General features: G+C 37.8%; 1 protein-coding gene across 2 annotated transcripts in view; it reads right to left on the bottom strand.

Annotated features, from left to right (window-relative positions):
* Positions 1-1213: 1213 nt before the first annotated feature.
* The window catches only part of cpne9 (copine family member IX), a 92942-nt gene continuing 75013 nt past the window's right edge, over positions 1214-19142 (bottom strand). For both annotated transcript variants that reach the window (XM_049463156.1, XM_049463155.1), the window contains 11 exons: positions 17669-17710; positions 17478-17553; positions 17239-17292; positions 17089-17150; positions 15144-15190; positions 11672-11853; positions 9508-9635; positions 5887-5989; positions 4963-5020; positions 3765-3838; positions 1214-3285 (listed from right to left, as the gene is read on the bottom strand). In XM_049463156.1, coding sequence (XP_049319113.1) covers positions 3103-3285; positions 3765-3838; positions 4963-5020; positions 5887-5989; positions 9508-9635; positions 11672-11853; positions 15144-15190; positions 17089-17150; positions 17239-17292; positions 17478-17553; positions 17669-17710 — 1009 coding nt within the window. In that variant the 3' untranslated portion in view covers positions 1214-3102. The remainder of the gene's footprint in view (positions 3286-3764; positions 3839-4962; positions 5021-5886; positions 5990-9507; positions 9636-11671; positions 11854-15143; positions 15191-17088; positions 17151-17238; positions 17293-17477; positions 17554-17668; positions 17711-19142) is intronic.

Below are 19142 nucleotides of genomic sequence, written 5' to 3'. Positions count from 1 at the left end.
ACCAGTACGATGGAACAGCGGCACAAACTGGGTGAAACTGGATCTCACTGGTTGATTCATGCACTGTGTGTATTTATTCAGCATGTGGAAAAACATCCATTAGTTATTGAGCATATAGAGTTACTTCATAACTTAAATATGCATATTAAATACATTTCAACAAACACAATGTTGTCAGTCACACTTTATAACATATGTATCATTAATAACTGCGTAATAACGTTAATAATCCATGTAATAACAGTGTAACTGCTGTAGTGATGAAATCAACATTACATGTGGTATTTGGTCAGTGTAACGTTTATCTGTTTAATTTTCTGACCGTTTCAGGCTACATTTGAACATAGAAAATTGGGTATAAAACTTCATTTCTTCATTTGTTTCAATTTACTAATTTACTAATTTTACTTTTTCAATCTTTATGTTTGTAATTTCTGCCTTTTCACTAACAGAATTAAAAATTAAAAAAATTCTTGTAACATCTGATTTTATAATACAACTTACTTTTGCTACAAGATGAAAAAATCTGAAAGATTCATTTTTTATTTTTTTTTCTGAAATTCTAATTGGAAAAAATGATAAAAAAAAATGCTTCTATACTAAACCAAATGGCAAGAATTAAATAATAACAATAACAATTTTCTATTTTGAAATTTAGCCTTGATTGGTCAGACAATTGAATTGATAAACATTTTAATGACTGTATTTATGGATGATTTTTCATTTGGGGCCCTTTTTTAGATTTCTCTTTTTTTATATAATTTCTATGTCAAGATAATGATTAAATGCTTCAAATTAAATATACTGGTCAAACACTGTACTTTTTAAATAATAAATAAAAAATAATTAATATATTTAATTATAGTGTTGCCAAAACACTAAATAAAAAAAAAATATATATATATATTAAATAAATATATGTATATGTATTTTCAGAACAAGTTACAAATCAGAGGAAAATCAAAAACTACCCTTATAATTACCAGCTCTTATTTTATTATTAATTCTTAACATTTGTCATTTATTCATATTCGGTATTATTATTAATACATTCTTCATATATTTACATTAGTTATTATTATTAATACATTCTTCATATATTTACATTCGTTATTATTATTAATAATACATTCTTCATATATTTACATTTGTTATTATTATTAATACATTCCTCATATATTTACATTAGTTATTATTATTAATACATTCTTCATATATTTACATTCGTTATTATTATTAATAATACATTCTTCATATATTTACATTTGTTATTATTATTAATACATTCCTCATATATTTACATTTGTTATTATTATTAATACATTCTTCATATATTTACATTCGTTATTATTATTAATACATTCTTTATATATTTACATTCATTATTATTATTAATACATTCTTTATATATTTACATTCGTTATTATTATTAATACATTCCTCATTTATTTAAATTCGTTATTATTAATACATTCATCACTTTTTAAAGTATTGGTGTTTAAAACATAAAACAAATGAAATCCTAAATATTTTGATGTATAGATTTGATAGGTGGTGACGATCAATAATTTATATAATTCATAAGATATTTGTAACAAAGTATTTATAAATCATTTATAACATGGAGGCAAAACATGCTGTTTCGCTACTTAAAGAATCACTGTACCTGTTTTACCTCCAACAGCAAATTCATCACAAAGACCTACACTGTTATTACATGAATTATTAATGTGTAATTACACTTTTATTACAGATATTAAATATAAAGTGTTTTGTCTGCTTGCAGTTGGCAGTGTGTGTGTGTGTGTGTGTGTTGATTTGGAATGATGGAGTTCAGTAAGATCAGTGCAGCACAGTTTCAGTGTGGGCGGAGTTACAGATACGCATGCAGGATGTACAGTATTATTATTATTATTGCACTGTTATATTATTATTATTATTATAATACATATATCACAATATATTATGTGCACACACTCAGTCCTCACACCTACACGCACACCACACACACTCAGACACACACACACACACACACACACACACACACACAGACACACACACACAGGCTGCCTCATCCTTGACTTCACATTGTAATGCAAACAAATGCTTGCCTCTAATCCCAAATACTGCTGCCCATAATATTCTCAGCGCACACACACACACACACACACTGAATCACAAGAGAGTGACTGAGACAGAGAGACAGAAAAAAGAGAAGGAGGGAGAGACAGACAGATAGGGAAAAGGAAGAGAGAGGGAAAGATAGGAGAAAGGTGGTGTGTGTGTTTGTGTGTGTGTGAGTGTGTGTGTGTGTGTGTGTGTGTAGTGTGTGTGTGTGTGTTTAGAGATAAACACTGATGTGTAGTGTGTGTGTGTGGTGTGTGTGTAGTGTGTGTGTGTGTGTGTTTAGAGATGAACAGTGGTGTGTGTGTGTGTGTATTTAGAGATGAACAGTGATGTGTGTGTGTGTATTTAGAGATGAACAGTGATGTGTGGTGTGCAGTGTGTGTGTGTGTGTGTGTGTGTGTGTGTGTGTGTGTTTAGAGATGAACAGTGATGTGTGGTGTGCAGTGTGTGTGTGTGTGTGTGTGTGTGTTTAGAGATGAACAGTGATGTGTGGTGTGCAGTGTGTGTGTGTGTGTGTGTGTGTGTGTGTGTTTAGAGATGAACAGTGATGTGTGTTGTGCAGTGTGTGTGTGTTGTGTGTGTGTGTGTGTGTGTTTAGAGATGAACAGTGATGTGTGGTGTGCAGTGTGTGTGTGTTGTGTGTGTGTGTGTGTGTGTTTAGAGATGAACAGTGATGTGTGGTGTGCAGTGTGTGTGTGTGTGTGTGTGTGTGTGTGTGTTTAGAGATGAACAGTGATGTGTGGTGTGCAGTGTGTTGTGTGTGTGTGTGTGTGTGTGTGTGTGTTTAGAGATGAACAGTGATGTGTGTTGTGCAGTGTGTGTGTGTTGTGTGTGTGTGTGTGTGTTTAGAGATGAACAGTGATGTGTGGTGTGCAGTGTGTGTGTGTTGTGTGTGTGTGTGTGTGTGTGTGTTTAGAGATGAACAGTGATGTGTGGTGTGCAGTGTGTGTGTGTTGTGTGTGTGTGTGTGTGTGTTTAGAGATGAACAGTGATGTGTGGTGTGGAACAGTTGGACAGTGCGGGTCTGGGTTCGATTCCTCGGCTCTTCATGAAGGACAGCAGCTGTTCGGGGATCTCGGCCAGCACGTCTTTGGCCAGGCGGGCCATGCTGAGCACCTGGTTCCCCGAGCGGTCGATATAGTCCCGGAACGGCACGAACTGGGAGCCAAACACACACACACACACCAAAACTACATCAACACAGTGATTAAAACAGTGGATGAGCTGCTCTCCAGTATCAACAACTCAATACCTCCTCAGTAGTGAATATAACTAGTCAAGACTGTGATGTAACAGTTTGGGGATTTTGGAGTTTCCCACCTCTGCCCAAATCTGCGACTGCCAGAATCCATCTCTCTTTTTTTGGATGAGTGTAAAAGGTTTCCCTCAGAATTCTTTTATTATCATATAGAAATAAATGTTAATCTACAGTTACAGTAGATATAGGAATCATTAGGAATCTAGGGCTGCGTTGTATGAGTTGTGGCTCTGTGCTTTAATAGGAAAATCTCCAAGGTCAATATCAGTGCTGATGGAAGCTCGAGTTCCTCTGTGCGAATAGCACACCTGACTCATAAAGAACCTGCTAGAATTCTGTAAAAAAGTTCCTGGTAAACAGCAGGTGTGATGAGTTTCACCTGAACGATGTCCCGCTCAGCAGCTCGCCCTCTGGAGGAAACCCGCACCTCATCCCCATCCAGCTCCTCCATAGCTTTCACAATGAAGAGAGAGAGAGAGAGAGAGAGTGTGCATGAGAGAGAGAGGGAGAGAGGGAGAGAGAGAGAGAGAGCATGAGAGCGAGAGGGAAAGAGAGAGCGAGAGAGAGAGCACGAGAGAGAGAGCGAGAGAGAGTGTGCATGAGAAAGAGTGTGCATGAGAAAGAGTGCATGAGAGAGAGTCCATAAGAGAGAATGCATGAGAGAGAGAGAGAGCACACAAGAGAGAGAGCACGAGAGAGAGAGGGAAAGAGAGAGCGAGAGAGGGAGCACGAGAGAGAGTGCATGAGAGAGAGTAAAATGAGAGAGAGAGAGCATGAGAGAGAGCGTGAGAGAGAGAGCATGAAAGAGAGTGCAAGAGAGAGAGAGATCACAAGAGAAAGCACATGAGAGAGAGACAGCACAAGAGGAAGTATAAGTGAAAGAGCATGAGAGAGTGCACGAGAGAGAGAGCACATGAGAGAGAGAGAGCGAGCGAGAGAGGGAGCATGAGAGAGAGAAATATTACAATTGAGCGAGAGAGAACGCACAAGAGAGAGCACGAGAGAGAGAAAGCGAGAAAGAGTGCATGAGAGAGAGCCCCATGAGTAAGAGAGTGCAAGAGAGAGAGAGATAGCAAAAGAGAGCAAAAAAGAAAGCATGCGAGAGAGAGCACACGAGAGAGAGGGTGAGAAAATGAGCAAGTAAGAGCAAGAGCCCAGAAAAAGAGAGAGAGAGACCAGACATGGAACACGAGCATGAGTGACAGCGAGAGAGAGTAAGCATAAGTGAGAGAGAGAGCGCACGAAAGAAAGAGCACACGAAAGAGAGGAGCAAGAGAATTAAAGCGTTAGTCTCACAAAAACATCCCAAATCTATTGCACTAACCCCAAGTTGTAATCATGTGACTATTGCCCACCAATAGAAAATGTCATTTGGTGCCAGAATTTCCCATATCACACTGCGGTAACTGGAGCCCACCACATATCTATCTGACTAGATCAAGTCATATAAGCTTATATTTGTAATTATGAGTGTGAATAGTGCTTGTAGATGCAGTCTACTGTGTAAATACCAGCAATATACTATTTACCAAGAATAAATGTATATATCATTAAAGTACTATGTACTCCATACTCACCATCAAACTCTGCAGGCCCCACCCCCACAATGATGATTGACATGGGCAGTGAAGAAGCCTGTAGTAAGGGATGTAAGAATGAATACAAGTTTTATTTAGTGTGAATTGTGTTTCTCTACAGTAAACAGATACAGTGATGAGACAGTGATGAGACAGTAATGAGACAGTGATGAGACAGTGATGAGCCAGTGTCGAGATAGGGATAAGACAGTGATGAGACTTTGATCAGTCCAACATCTATTCATCTATCCATCATCATTATCCATTTGTCCACTCATAGTCAATTTATGCATCCACCCATCAAGATGAGATGAGACAGTGATGAAACAGTAATGAGAAAGGTATGGGACAGTGATGAGACAGCGATGAGGCAGTAATGAGAGAGGGATAAGATAAGGACGAGACAGTGATGAGACAGTAATGAGAGAGGGATAAGATAAGGATGAGACATCGATGAGGCAGTAATGAGAGAGTGATGGGACAGTGATGAGACATCGATGAGGCAGTAATGAGAGAGGGATAAGACAAGAATGAGACATTGATGAGACAGTAATGAGAGAGGGATAAGACAAGGATGAGGCAATAATGAGAGAGGGATGGGTGATGAGACATCAATGAGGCAGTAATGAGAAAGAGATAAGACAAGGATGAGACAGTGATGAGACATCGATGAGGCAGTAATTAGAGAGGGATGAGACAGAGATGAAACAGTAATGAGAAAGGTATGGGACAGTGATGAGGCAGCGATGAGGCAGTAAGGAGAGGGATAAGACAAGGATGAGACAGTGATGAGACATCGATGAGGCAGTAATGAGAGAGGAATGAGACAGTGATGAAACAGTAATGAGAAAGGTATGGGACAGTAATGAGAGCGGGATGAAACAGGGATGGATAAGATTGTGATGAGACAGTGATGAGACTTACGTTGACCACAGCCTCCTTGGTCTGCACCATATCTGATATAACACCATCAGTGATCATCAGCAGCACAAAGTACTGAGATCCATCCAGCACATCTGCTGCAGAGCTGCAGAAACACAGAGCTACATATCACTCACCTACTCATCTACAAAATAAAAGTCCCTATAACTGGAGATCTTGTTCAAGTGATTTTAATTACAATCTATTCACCGATAAATAAAGATATTGTCCATAAAAACATTTGTTCAATCTAATCCATCCATTTATGCATTTATACATTCAACCGACCATCTATTCATCCACTGATTTGTCAATTCATCCATCCATTCATTCTTCTGCCTTCATTTATTAATACAACTCTCAATCTATCTTTCTTTCCATCCATCTATCCATCTATCTGTTCATTTGTCCTACTCTCTATTCGTCCATCCATACATTTAACCAATCAACCAACCATCTATCCATCCATTCTTTCATCCATTGATCACTCAATCTATCCATCCATCCATCCAACTAACAGTCCAATCATCTAATCATCTATTCATCTATTTATCCATCCATCTGGCAATTAATCCAGAATCTAATCCATCCATCTGCGAGTACATCAGTTCAACTGCCTATCAATTTATGAATTAATCTAACCCTCTATCCATTCATCCCACCATCCATCCAACCAACCAACCATCTATCCGTTCATCCATACATTTAACCAATCAACCAACCATCTATCCATCCATTGATCACGCAATCCATCCAACCATCCATTGATCACGCAATCCATCCATCCATTCATCCATCCATCCAACCAACAGTCCAATCATCTATTCATCTATCCATTTATCCATCCACCTAGCAATTCATCCAGAATCTAATCCATCCATCTGCGAGTACATCAGTTCAACTGCCTATCAATTTATTAATTAATCTAACCCTCAATCCATTCATCCAACCATCCAACCAACCAACCAACCAACCAACCAACCATCTATCCATTCATCCATCCAACCAACCAACCAACCAAGCATCCATCCATCCATCAAACATCTATCTCTCCGTCTATCCATTCATCCATCCAATCAAAGACAAACCATTTATCTCAAGAATACACTACTGCAACAAAATGAAAATTACATTTTATTATTGCGCACAATGCGTACGAATCTCTCTAGTCTCTAGTAGATTTATATATAATGGGAAATAATAAGAACAGTGTCATTTTTTCTTTAGCTAAAAACAGCAAAAAAATAAGTAGTTCCCTGATGTGATAATTAGAGGTAGGTGATATGGCACCATATTTCAGAGTATAATATCGTTAACGATATAAAAAAATATTGGTGATATTATTGCGTACGATACGATAGGGCACACCCTTGCTTCCTAGTCCAGCTGTAAACTGTACACTTTATCAGGAGTGCTGTAAGAGCTCAGAGCTCTGAGGTCAGAGGACTCTCGCAAAGTGAAGGCCGCTCTCGAGCCGCTGCCCTTGCTCTACTCCACCTCAATAACAATCTGCAGATATTGTCTCATTTAGCCGGAGCGCGAGAGCGGCTGCTTCTCCACCTCCTCCTTCTCCGCAGCAGATATGAAAGGTAAACAGCTCCACATCGATCGCTGGGGGCTTCCTAAAGCTCGCCCTCGGCCCACCACACACACAAACACACAAACACACACACACACACACACACAGGGGGATATCAGGGATGCAGACCCTCGGGATCGGGGGGGATTTGCTTCTGCTTAGAAAGAGCTGTGCATCAGATCAGCTGGAGAAAGTCCCTATCAGTCACTTTAGCCATAAATCAGTGTGTGTGTGTGTGTGTGTTTGTGTGTGTGTGTGTGAAAGGATTTACAGTTGTGTAAGACAGACTGAGGGGGTTCCCAAGTTCATGGTTAGTATTCACCCTTGAGTGGAGCTGAAGCAATGTATGAACAGTGATGAGTGATGGTGAACACACACACACACTCTGTATTCAGGTGGAGGTTTTTATATGTGTGTGTGTGTGTGTGTGTGTGTGTGTGCAGGTGTGTGTGGGTGAAAATAACTGCAAATAATAACACTAGGCTTTGTTGTAAACATAAGGGGTCCTATTTTAGTGATCTATAGGTGAGCCATCAACCGTGCACCGTGCAGCTTATTTTAAGGAATGGCGCTGTGTCTTTGCTATCATAACAACAGGAAAAGTACATATGGGTCTTATGTGTCTCACAATGCACAAAAAAAAGGCAAGGGTGTGTTTTGGGTGTAACATGAAATAAAACCAATCAGCATGTCACTTGCCATTGCCATTGAAGAGCCAGATGTGCTCTGACTTTGGCGGACTGCTATTTTAATGGTGCAGCGCTTCTGAGCTTGATGTTTTGGAGATGATCTCATTAATCAGTCAAGTGGAAATTCATCGGTCTTTTCTGTTGTGAGCTATCCATATACAACATGCATGTTAATGCCAGATTTAAACACATTCTCAGATTCTTCTATTTGCCCTTTTTTGCCTCAAACACATTAAATTTTTATGCTATTTCTAAATGCATTCTCTGTCTGTTTTGTCTTTTGTATGTTTTTTTTTATGGTTTATTGTGTCGTCTTGGCCAGGTCTCCCTCGAAAAAGAGATTTTAATCTTAAGGGTGAATAAAAATTATATTATAAATTAAATTTTATAAATTAAATTAAATTGAATTAATTTAAATTAAAAATGAGTACAAATCCCCTCCAACCCCCCCCCCCCCCCCACCAGATAACAAAAATCACAATAGTTTCTAAAATATAATTCTATTTAATTTTGATAAAAATAATAATAAAATAGATATTATTATAATAGCCTGGTTGCTTAATATATTAATGGAAAATACAGGACTGGAAAAAAAAATAAGATTGTTTCTTTAATTTTACCAAATTGAAAACCTCTGGAATATAATCAAGAGGAAGATGGATGATCACAAGCCATCAAACCAAACTGAACTGCTTGAATTTTTGCACCAGAAGAGCTGGCAAAAACTTATCCAAAAGCAGTGTGTAAGACTGGTGGAGGAGAACATGATGCCAAGATGCATAAACAAAACTGTGATTTAAAACCAGAGTTATTGCACCAAATATTGATTGATTTCAAAAATCTTAATGAAACTTATTATAAATATGAACTTGTTTTTTTTTGCCTTATTTGAGGTCTGAAAGCTCTGCATCTTTTTTGTTTGTTATTTCAGCCATTTCTCATTTTCTGCAAATAAATAAATGCTCTAAATAACAAAAGTAATGTTGTCCGTAGTTTATAAAATAAAATAACAATGTTCATTGTACTCAAACATATACCTATAAATATAAGCAAAATCAGAGAAACTGATTCAGAAACTGAAGTGGTGTCTCTTATTTTTTCCAGAGCTGTATATTCAAAGCATGTTTTGATTTGTAACCTTTGTATGTATGTAACCTTTTATTAATAAGTATTAAAATGTAAATTAAAGGTGTGAATAAAAAGCATTAAAATTTCACACAAGAATAAACTAAGAGAAAGGAATCTCTTAATCTTGTGGACAGGAAGTGAGCTAAAGATCAAACCTGAACAGATCTTGAACAGTGAAGTGGGTAAATGTGTTGTTTTGAGCTGAAGGGTGTTAGCGTTAGCTCTTACTCTGCCACCTGGTTGATGACAGGAGCGAAATTGGTGGGTCCATAAAGCTGCACGGTTCTGAGACACTCGTAATACGCCTCCAGCACGCCCTCAATCCCCACGCAGTTCGCATTCTCACAGTCCGAGTTCTACAACACAACCAGACCAAGGAAACATCATTAGGATTAAAGAACTGAATATAAATATGCTGTAATATAAACTGGGTGGGTGGGTCCTTGTTAGGACTGTAATACGAAGACTCTTCTCAGTATCCTGTTAGATTCATACAGTGTATGTAACTTACATTTTTCAGATTAATAAAAAAACACAACATTCATCAAATAAAAATAACTATATTTCCCTTATAATGCCCCATAAACCTAATAACTTGGTTGTGCCACCCAATTGACCCCAATCGGCAACAACTGCAATCAAGCTTTATTGATAACTGACAACTGGGAGTCTTTCACATCTCTGTGGAGGAATTTTGCACATACGCAAATATCACATGATGACATTAAAGCATTAAGCAACTTTTCTGCATGCAAATAATTAATAAATAATTCATGTATCATCTGAGAAATGCAGACTATCCAAGATGCTGCCTACACAGTAAAATCTATAGTGTTAAAATCCCAGTGTAAACATTTTTTGAGTTGGAATTATTTGCCAGAGTTAACAAATTTCAATTCCTCCCAGTGTATTCTGTCTCACAAGCTCCGCCTCCAAATTTTGCTACACTCAAAGTTCGTCAGCTGCCATTTCCTTTGTGATTTAGTAGTGACATTAAATATATTTTGTATTGTTTTACCATGTATTAAATGTGTTTTTTTAATTCTAAATATTAATTAAATGCATTTTCATTAATCCTGTGGAATCCTTTTTGGGCTCCTTTACTTAGTTAGTTAGCTAGTGCGCTAACCTAACTAACGCTAGCTGAGGTGAAACTGAAAATTTCTTACAGTAGACTAGTTAGCCAGGCTAGCTGAGGAGAAGATTTAACCTACATTCTCTTAAACAACTAAACTTGCTCAACTAGCTGATGTGACATAGGAATTTCTTAAAAAACAAGAAACAGCTAACGTAGCGTTAGCTAGCTTTAACTTGGGTTAAATGGGGAACCTTTTACCAGAAAAGGCTAGGTTAACTAACCTAGCTAGCTAGCTAGCTTTAGCTTATGTAAAACAGGCAACTTATCACAAGAAACAACCTAAGGTTAACTAGCGAGCTAGCTGAGGTGAAATTGAAAAGTTCTTTCAGTCAGCACGGTCATTAAATTCTGGCGTTTGAAGTCCCAGTATGTAGGCTTGCTAGATAACTTCTGTAGCTACCATTTAAGGTGGATTATTTTTCTGGTCCACCTTAAACTATGCAATAGGTGCGTTTGAAATTACTCTTGTTGTACCCTACTGCAAATTGATTCGTATCTATGAATGTGTTTAAATGTGATGCATTTTAAATAAATAGAAAAGGATATGTTTTCATCTTTATTTTATTTCATTTTCACTATTCAATGTAATTAAAACTAAGTTTAAGACTTAGACTTTTAGACTTAATACTGTAATATTTACTTTTTGTTGTGTGGCACCATATATACTCCAAACGGTGTAAAATGAACTCTTTGGGTGTTCCTGTAACACTAATGAACAACACTAGCATGAGTAAATAGTACACTGCACAGTGTCATATTAACACTGAACATTTAACACTGCTATCAGTGTAATGTTTACTCTTATATAGGTAGATATATGATAGAGTGGGACCATATATGCCCAAAAGGAGTGTTAAAGTTAACTCTTTAGGTGTTGATCCAGCACTGCTAATTTTACTGTGTAGGCATTGGAATGCAGAAAACACACACACACACACACACACACACACACACAAAATGGCATCTTCAAAATATCAAGTTTGTAGGAGATTCTTCATTATTCGTAAATCATCCGTAAATATTTAATCAGTGTAAAAAAACAAAACAAAAAACAAAAAAATTGATTTCATGTCATCTTGGAACATTTCTATTGGTTTATTAATTATCGAACTTGGACACAATGTAAAGAACAACTTCCAAAACCACATTATGTCACAAAGTGATTAAAAAATATATAATAAAAAAAAAGTTTTTTTTTTTTCATGACAGAGAGAAATTTAATAACTTTAAATGACTAAATTAAAAGTATCTCACCAGAGGAAAGGCGTGTGAGACGTTTCCGTCGGGGGGAATCTTGGCCCCGAATCCGTAGGCAGGGAAGAGCTTATCACTGTCATAATCCTGAATAATCTCCCCCACCGCTTTCAGCGCCATCGCATACGCATTCATCTGATACGGACTCATGTAGTGAAGAGACGTGGGCTGGGCTGGATTACCTACAATACATACAAACACACATATAAAATTTTGCTGAAAATTTCTCTGATACTTTTAATTTTAAAAAATGGTAACTCTTCAGTACTAAGACATTTTAAGACTGGGAAATATTGTAATTTAAATTGTAAAGTTTTGTTATTTGTAAACAAAAAGCACAATTTAAAATTGTGCACATGCTATTGTTTCCTTTACATTAAATTATAAATGTTTATTATAAACATTTTAAATATATGTATTTATATACATATTTATAATCATAAGCAAATGTCTATTTACTGAGGTTCCTCTGGCAGCTTTTACTGATGTGTACAATCTCAACTATCCCATTTCAAAAATCGCTAATAAAACAGCAATTCGATTACCGTAATTTTTGGACTATAAGGCGCACCAGATTAAAAGGCACACTATCAGTAAACGTCTATTTTCTGGTCTATTTTTAAACATAAAACACACCGGATTATAAGGCGCATTAGGCGACACTAGTAAAGATGCCTTCATTGAAGTGAGCAAGGGTGTCGCCATGTTTCCCTTCTAAGAAGAAAGACAGGATTTTGACTCTTGCTCATAAATATGCATACATGCAAACATATTGCCTCTGATTGGCTAACAGCACTGCAACAGTAAATGCCTACCTGCCTTCCCACCCACCAATCACCCCCTGAAACAAATGCTTTTAGAGATACAGCCTTAGTTTTAAAGATATAGCACTGAGTGCTGGGTAGGTTTCACAAAGAACAAGAAAACATAGATTTTAGCAGAAGGAGACTTTAAAAGCAGCATTGTGTTACAATAGGTCAGAGGTCACTAATAGGCGGACCGCGGTCCGGGTTCAGACCCAAACCGATAAACTACAGAGAAGGATTTAATTCTGACAGTGTTTATTTAAAGCGGTGGAACGTTTATTGTATTCATGGTTTATGTTCTTTGCAGCTCAGTAAAGTTACAGACCAATCACGTGTGCTGTAAGATCACCAAACGCTCTCCTCTGCCAATCAGATCTGTGCAGATGCGAGAGGGCAGAACCACACAGGCAAAGCAGGCGATGAGAAGTGGGAGAATAAAGCGAGAAAAGCTAATACAGATGGTGCGCACCAGAAAAAAATATTAAAATACTACAGTTATAAAACATACTAACAGTAATGTAACCAAGCGGAGTTACTTGGAGGAATTAAAGAGAAACAATCGAGACAAGAGTGCAAAATATTCCACTTTACTCCACCTGATCAGAACTCCTCAGCAAGAAAAAAAAAACTCTCTCTCTACTCCCAAAACAACCCTACCTCAAAACTAAGGCAACCCCCAGGGGACAAAAAGCATCTTTCCCAATCAGTTTTACCCACAACATAATAAAGTCTGATTCAGTAACAATATTAAATAAAATAAAACTACTTTTTTTTGGCCAAGTTCAGCAAACATTTCTCCATATATTGTACGATTTATCATTCATGTAATTATTATGACAGGCAGGCCTAAATCTAATATAAATATTAAAATTAAATAGAATAAATACAGCATTTTAAAACAAAGTTAACATACAGCTACACATTATTAGACTTAATAAGTTCAGGGTGTTTCCATTTATTTTATAATAGGTTGATAATGTTATTATTGTGACAGGCCAATTTAAAACAATACATATTATAGAAATATACTAGTATGTGTAATTTGTTTTGTCTTTCAGTTGTTGATGACATAAAACACTGACAGAACTACTATAGGTTTCTTCAGTATACAGTATATAATACTGAATCATAACGCAAGTTAAAAATGGCAACGGTCCGGACCTTGGCCTGAAGAAATTTTCTCTAACTGGACCGTACTGAATTCTAATTAAATACCCCAGCAATTGGTAGTTCTTGCTCTTGGGCTCCCCCTACATTTGTGAAGAGTAACTCATTCTTTGAGCCACGTCTTAAGAACATTCTTTAGACAGGAAGAACAAAAGATAGAAAAAAATAAACAGAGAAATGGCCAAGAGTGAAAGACCAAATCTAAAAAACGAGCATGGGTCAAAACCAAAGTAGCAAACAAAGTGGCAAACAAAGCTAAAGGGCAATCCGAACGAGCAAACGAAAACGAGAGAAACAGGGTCAAACACGGAAATGGCAAAGAGAGAAAATAACAATCGCTATGCAACGAAAGGTTGCAGAAAAATGTTACAAACAGAAAAGGTTTAAACAGAACAACACAAACTAACATCAGCTGAGAAAAAGTAGAAAAAAAGTCTGGTAGTGTGGATCCAGGTAAGCTATTGTTTGGGATGTAACATGTGACAGTGTCTGAAGGATCATGGGAAATGTAGTTTATATATAGACTTATGTCACAAGCAGAGGTCAATGCCTTAATCTCTAAAGTCTGGGAAACTGCCCCTAAAACGTAAAAAAAAAGTACTGGGAAACCTGCTTATTCATTGATCTCACAAAAAAAACTTTTGTTGGAGTAACTGTCTTTTTTATCATTGCTGTGAGGAGCTGATTGCATTTAGTGACACCCCCCTAAAATCCTTCAAATTTCTCAAAACTCTACAGTGCGCCTTATAAGTACCTTACGGCGTCCCTTAAGTATTAATTCAGGTTGTGTGGTACATGGTGGCGCCAACTATTGGAGACATAGTGTTTCTGCACTGTGCCTACGAGATCCAGGTGTATAAAGACCATGCATTTGTCCTGTGTGGGCATCTGTACACTGATTATGTCAGGAAAACATGGGGGCACCCTTGTTCACTTCAATGTAGGCATCCTAAATAGTGCACAACACTAAAATCGTGAAAAAATAGACGGCGTGCTACGAAAACACTATGAAAATGCAGTGTACACTGCAGACAGTTCTTTCTGCACAGGTTTACGACATTGTTAGCAATACTAAAATAATAATGTTTTATGATGTGATTTTTTTTTGTGAGAATAAAGTTTAAGTGTTTGTCGGGAGCTGGCATGTTTTGGGACAGGAATTCAATGCTGGGTGAGTTACGCCACTATACAAGCTCAAGGCTGCTTGATGGCTGCTTAATGCCTTAATCGCCCAACCGTTAAACTCAGACACTGAATAATGAAGGATTTGATGGATTTGATAGAAGAAGAATGAAGTGTATTGATTTGTATTTTATGTCTTACAACTGAACAATGTTAACAGTTATTTTTAGGTAAGGTAAATAAAATTTGACTTATCTATGTCTGTGTTTTGTTTTGCTTAATGCGTCTCACAATCCGGTGAACCTTATTGTCCCTAAAATACAATCATATTTTGGGAGAAACAATGAGAGAAATAATAAAAATACGATGGAGCTCACCGTTGGAGGCAGTGAAGTCTATGGCGACTGTAAAGTTGAGCTGGGTCCTGTTTAAACATTCAGAAAGAGAATCAGAAAGAAATCAGAATCACAGATATCAGTTATCTTCCATTCCTGCTGGTCTAAGCTGGTCTTTGATGGATTAGGTGATTAAAAAGCTGCTCATCCAGGCAGGATAGGGCATCTAACCTCGACAGGTTTGGAGAGTTATAGACATAAAGTCGGCATCAGAAGGCTTGGAGCGATAGTTGCTATGAAAACAGTTTTTCTAAGCTGGATTACTTGCTGGTAGTTTTTGACAGGCCAAGAGTTCTGCACTAAATCAAGTAAATCTTTGGTAAAAGAGTTTGGTATGAACTTTAAAGAACTTTATGCACTTAAGCTATTATACCACCGTATTTTCACTAATGTTATACAGGTTCTGTTTATACTTGTACTGTCATTCCCTCTTTAACCCCCCTCCATCACTATTGCATTATTGTCTTGGGACTTTGATTCAGGTATGTCTATATGTGTCCTTGGTGTATTGTACACATAGTGTCTCCCATTCTTTTATATGTATAATATTATTTTCTGTACTTGCTGTAACTTTTTGGATTATAAGAATCAAAAGGAAAAATGTTATTGTATTTGAAAATTCAAAAGAAGAAAAAATGTATAGCAAAAATGTATATTTAAATATACTTGGTTACTGTATTATCCTTTGGAGTTATTTGAAAAATATTTCAGCTTGGATTTTGTCAGTTATTGCTTTTATCATGTTTTTGTGAATTTTTAGATTGGATTTTTCTGTTAAAGTCTTTTTCTGCTTCTGGAATCTCTGGTTTGCTTCTGATTGAGTTTTTTGCTTTTGAGTTTTGGCACACTTTCACAAGTGGGCGGGACTTAGAAGAAGGCGTTCCCCTTGAATCTCCATTGGTCGGCTGGTTCTGGACTGGCTCCCTGTGTTTGAAAGAATGCTTGAAGCTGGCGGGGTGTTTGGGGGTGTGGTCAGTCTCAGACGAAGGTTCAGGGAACCAGCAGTCAGTCCAGAACCAGCTGACCAATGGAGATTCAAGGGGAACACCTTCTTCTAAGCCCCGCCCACCTGTGAAAACTGTGCCAAAACTTAAAAGCAAAAACTGAAGCAGAAGCAAACAAGAGATTCCAGAAGCAGAAAAAGTCTTTAGCAGAAAAAAAAATCCACAGAAAATGAACAAAAACACAAAAATAAAAGCAAAGGCTGGCAAAATCCAAGTAACCAAGTATATTTCATAATATGTATTTGCTGTATATTTTTTGTTTTTTTAATTTGCAACATACAATTTTTCCCTTTGATTCTTAAAACTCTTAAAGTTTTTTGTGTAAAACTTTTGGCACAAAAAAAAAATTCACTCCATATATTTGCTATGTGTTATAAAGCGTAGACTAGAGGATAAGCCAAGATGCTAACAGCTGGGTTTGTTCAGGTTCAAGCTGCAATGCAGGCTTGAAGCAATAGCTGTGACGATAACTGTTTTTTCTGAGCTGGATTACTCTCTGTTAGTTGCTGAAAGTGTATAATTGAAACAAGCATTAAATTAGAGGGGTATCCAGACTGGTACTCATACACTACTAGTACTCATGCTGTTGATTTTAGTTTTCTCTTTTTAAGGGAATATAAAACTGGTGGAATTTCACTTCTCTCCTTTTCTTTCTTTTCTCAGGTATACAGTGTGTGTTTCTCTGCTGTGTGTGTTTGAGTGTGTTCTTTTCTTTCTTTTTTTTTATTCACCAGAAACTACCAAATAACAATCCAATGGTCAACCAGCTATGATTTCACACACTGCAAGAAACCGACACCAAAAAACATCCATCGCCTCCAACGAAGAAATGAACCTGAATGCTCTACTCGAGAACCCAGCTGGAAACTGCCTCTGCCTGCTCAATAGAGCGTGAGCCATTTAACTCTTCTCAACTCTCTTACCCTCCTCTGATGAAGTCAACGAACGTGTACTCCGACTCCACTTTGAAGGACAAGAGCGTTACCTGGAGAGAGTGGAGAAGATTAGATAATGGGGGTAATTATGTAAATGAATTGGTAGGAGAGGGCCCTCTGACAGGCTGTTCCACTTACAGTTCCCGAGTTTACGTATTTCTTCTTTCTTCCTTTCTTTTTGGGGTTGAGAACCTGAAATTACACCACGGCGGATGTCAGAGGTTAGGATGATGGATCAGGGGTCTTTACATTACAATGGAGTAGAACAGTGCTCTTACTTAAAGAACTATAGCATCTATATATAATAATGTAAAATGACTGTAAAACTGCGGTTAGCATAAACGACTGTGAATAAGCGGTGAATAAGGCTTTCTTACCTCGTACACATTAAACTGGCTCTGACCTCGAGACAGCTCTCTATAACTGGTGGTGAACTCTCCGATGAAATCATGACTTAAAAACAGGAAATAGAAGGGTTGGATTAATCTGCTGCTTTCTGAAGGACACAGTGCACAGTGTTTTTTAAAGGAGGTAAACGATACTCAGCTCAGAAAAACGGCTGCAGTACCTTCCATCCCGGTCCCAGTCAAACACATCAACTTTAACTGTTCTGCAGAAAAAAAACAAACAGTACAAACCTTAGAGTAAGGTTATTACATATACATACTGTACATGTGTACATATACAGTGTTCTAATCCAGATTATGGCAAAAACGACTCAACTAAGTAAAGAAACAACATCAAAACCGGTATGACGAAACTGGCACTCATCAGGTCCGCCCCAGAAAAGGAAGCCCAAGAGTTTCCTCTGTTGCACAAGGTAAGGTCTTCGGAGTTACCAGCCTCATAACCACTCCCCAGATAAGAGCGCCTAAATGCTTCTTCACAGAGTATTTTGGTTTGTTTAACACCTTTAAGTTACTACATGATTCCTTCATAGTCTGGATCACTTCAGCTGTACGGATGGCTGACTGGCCAGCTGTATGGATGGATGGTTAACTGGCTGGATGGCTTAATGGCTGTATGGATGGCTAAATGCATGGATGGATAACTAGCAGGCTGTATGGATGAATGGCTGGTGGGCTGGATGAATGGCTAAATAGATGGATGGACAGGTATCTAATTGGGTGGCTACATGGCAGGAAGGATTACAAAGTGTCTGGATGGATGCATGGTTGGCTGAATGGCTGGTTGTTTGGCTAGCTGTCTGCATGGCTGATAGGATAAATGGTTGGCTAAATGAATGTCTGACTGGGTAGAAAGGCTGGATGTATAGATGAGTAGATGGATAGCTGGATGTATAGAGGAGTAGATGGATGACTGGATATATGGATAGATGGATGACTGGATGTATGGATGGGTAGATGAATGACTGGATGTATGGATGGATGGCTGAATGGCTGGTTGTTTGGCTAGCTGTCTGTATGGCTGGCAGGATAAATGACTGGCTAAATGAACGACTGGCTGGATGGACTGGCTGGATGAATGGATTGGCAGATGGATGATTGGATGTATGAATGGACAAATGAATGACTGGATGTATGGATAAATGGATGCATTTCTGTTTGGCTAGCTGTCTATATGAATGGCAAAATGAACGGCTGGCTGAATGGCAAGGCTGGATGTATGAATGGTCAAATGGATGACTGGATGTATGTATAGATAGATGAATCACTGGATGTATGGAGGGTCAGATGGATGACAATGTATGGATGGATAGATGGATGACTGGATGTATGGATGGGCAGATGGATGGCTGGATGTGTGGATGGACAGATGGGACAGTGGATGTATGGATGGGCAGATGCTTGGCTTGATATTTGGATGAATAAATGGATGACTGGATATATGGATGGATACATGACTGTCTGTATGGATGGGCAGATGGATGGCTGGATGTATGGATTGGCAGATGGATGACTGGATGGATGACTGCATGTATGGATGGATAAACGAATGACTGGATATATGGATGAACAGATGGATGACTGGATGGATGAATGCATGTATGGATGGATAAACAAATGACTGGATATATGGAT

The sequence above is a fragment of the Astyanax mexicanus genome, chromosome 13, assembly GCF_023375975.1.
Source record: "Astyanax mexicanus isolate ESR-SI-001 chromosome 13, AstMex3_surface, whole genome shotgun sequence".
NCBI classification, from domain to species: Eukaryota; Metazoa; Chordata; class Actinopteri; order Characiformes; family Acestrorhamphidae; genus Astyanax; species Astyanax mexicanus.
Note: the sequence above shows the minus strand (reverse complement) of the source record. Positions and strands in the feature narration are given on the sequence as shown.